The 925-nt window shown below is 30.5% G+C and overlaps 1 protein-coding gene across 1 annotated transcript in view; it reads right to left on the bottom strand.

Moving 5' to 3' along the window:
* LOC106871742 (uncharacterized) overlaps positions 1–925 on the bottom strand; it is a 40,570-nt gene that overhangs the window by 27,692 nt on the left and 11,953 nt on the right. The window contains exon 2 of the mRNA XM_014918361.2: positions 465–520. Coding sequence (XP_014773847.1) covers positions 465–520 — 56 coding nt within the window. The remainder of the gene's footprint in view (positions 1–464; positions 521–925) is intronic.

The following is a 925-nucleotide window of genomic DNA, read 5'->3' as shown; positions in this document are numbered from 1 at the left end:
TATATATATATATATATATATATATATGTGTGTGTGTGTGTATGTATGTAACATATTGAGAAAGAGAAAAAGACAAAGACGCATATGTGTGTGTGTGTGCGTATAATGTACGCACACACACACACACATGGATATCATTACATATCTGTATGCATACATACATACATGCATACATACATACATGCATCCACATCCATCCATGCATACATATATTTTTATACATGCACACATACACACACACACACACACACATGAAGAAAAGAGAACGAGAGAACTTCAACAAATTGGTTTTTTTTCTATAACTGAACTGGTTAAACAAAGGAGCTGCAATTTTGCAATTAGCCAATATAGATTATCATTGAATTAAACCAAAAATACTTAACATGTAATCTGAAAAGACAAAACGGATTTTCAACAAAACAAAATCATAAAATATAAGGTGTTAACCAAACAAGGGTACTCACCGTTAGCAACGATAATGGATTTTCCGAACAATAACGTCCAAACAAACAGCATGTATCTAAAATAAAGTTATATTAAAACAAGTAAAATGTTTCATCTACTACAACTTGTTTCTAATTTAGACACAAGACTAACAATTTTATGAGTTGTGGTGGGAGTGTAGGGTGGGTGATGCTGGCTAGTCGATACCAGCAACTCTGCAGAACTTTGTTTTATCGACCGTTGAGGGATGAAAGGCGAAATTTGACTCCAGAAGGATTTGAACTCAGAATTGAAAAGCCAGAAGAAACACTGCTTAGCATTTTTGTCCAATGCTCTAACGCTCTTGCCAATCCACACCACCCTAGCAATAATAATAATAATAATAATAATAATAATAATAATAATAATAATAATAATAATAATGATAATAATAATAATGATAATAATAATAATAATAATAATAATAATAATAATAATAATA

This window comes from Octopus bimaculoides, chromosome 8 (genome assembly GCF_001194135.2).
Source record: "Octopus bimaculoides isolate UCB-OBI-ISO-001 chromosome 8, ASM119413v2, whole genome shotgun sequence".
Lineage (NCBI taxonomy): Eukaryota > Metazoa > Mollusca > Cephalopoda > Octopoda > Octopodidae > Octopus > Octopus bimaculoides.
This window is presented reverse-complemented; position numbering and strand designations above follow the sequence as displayed.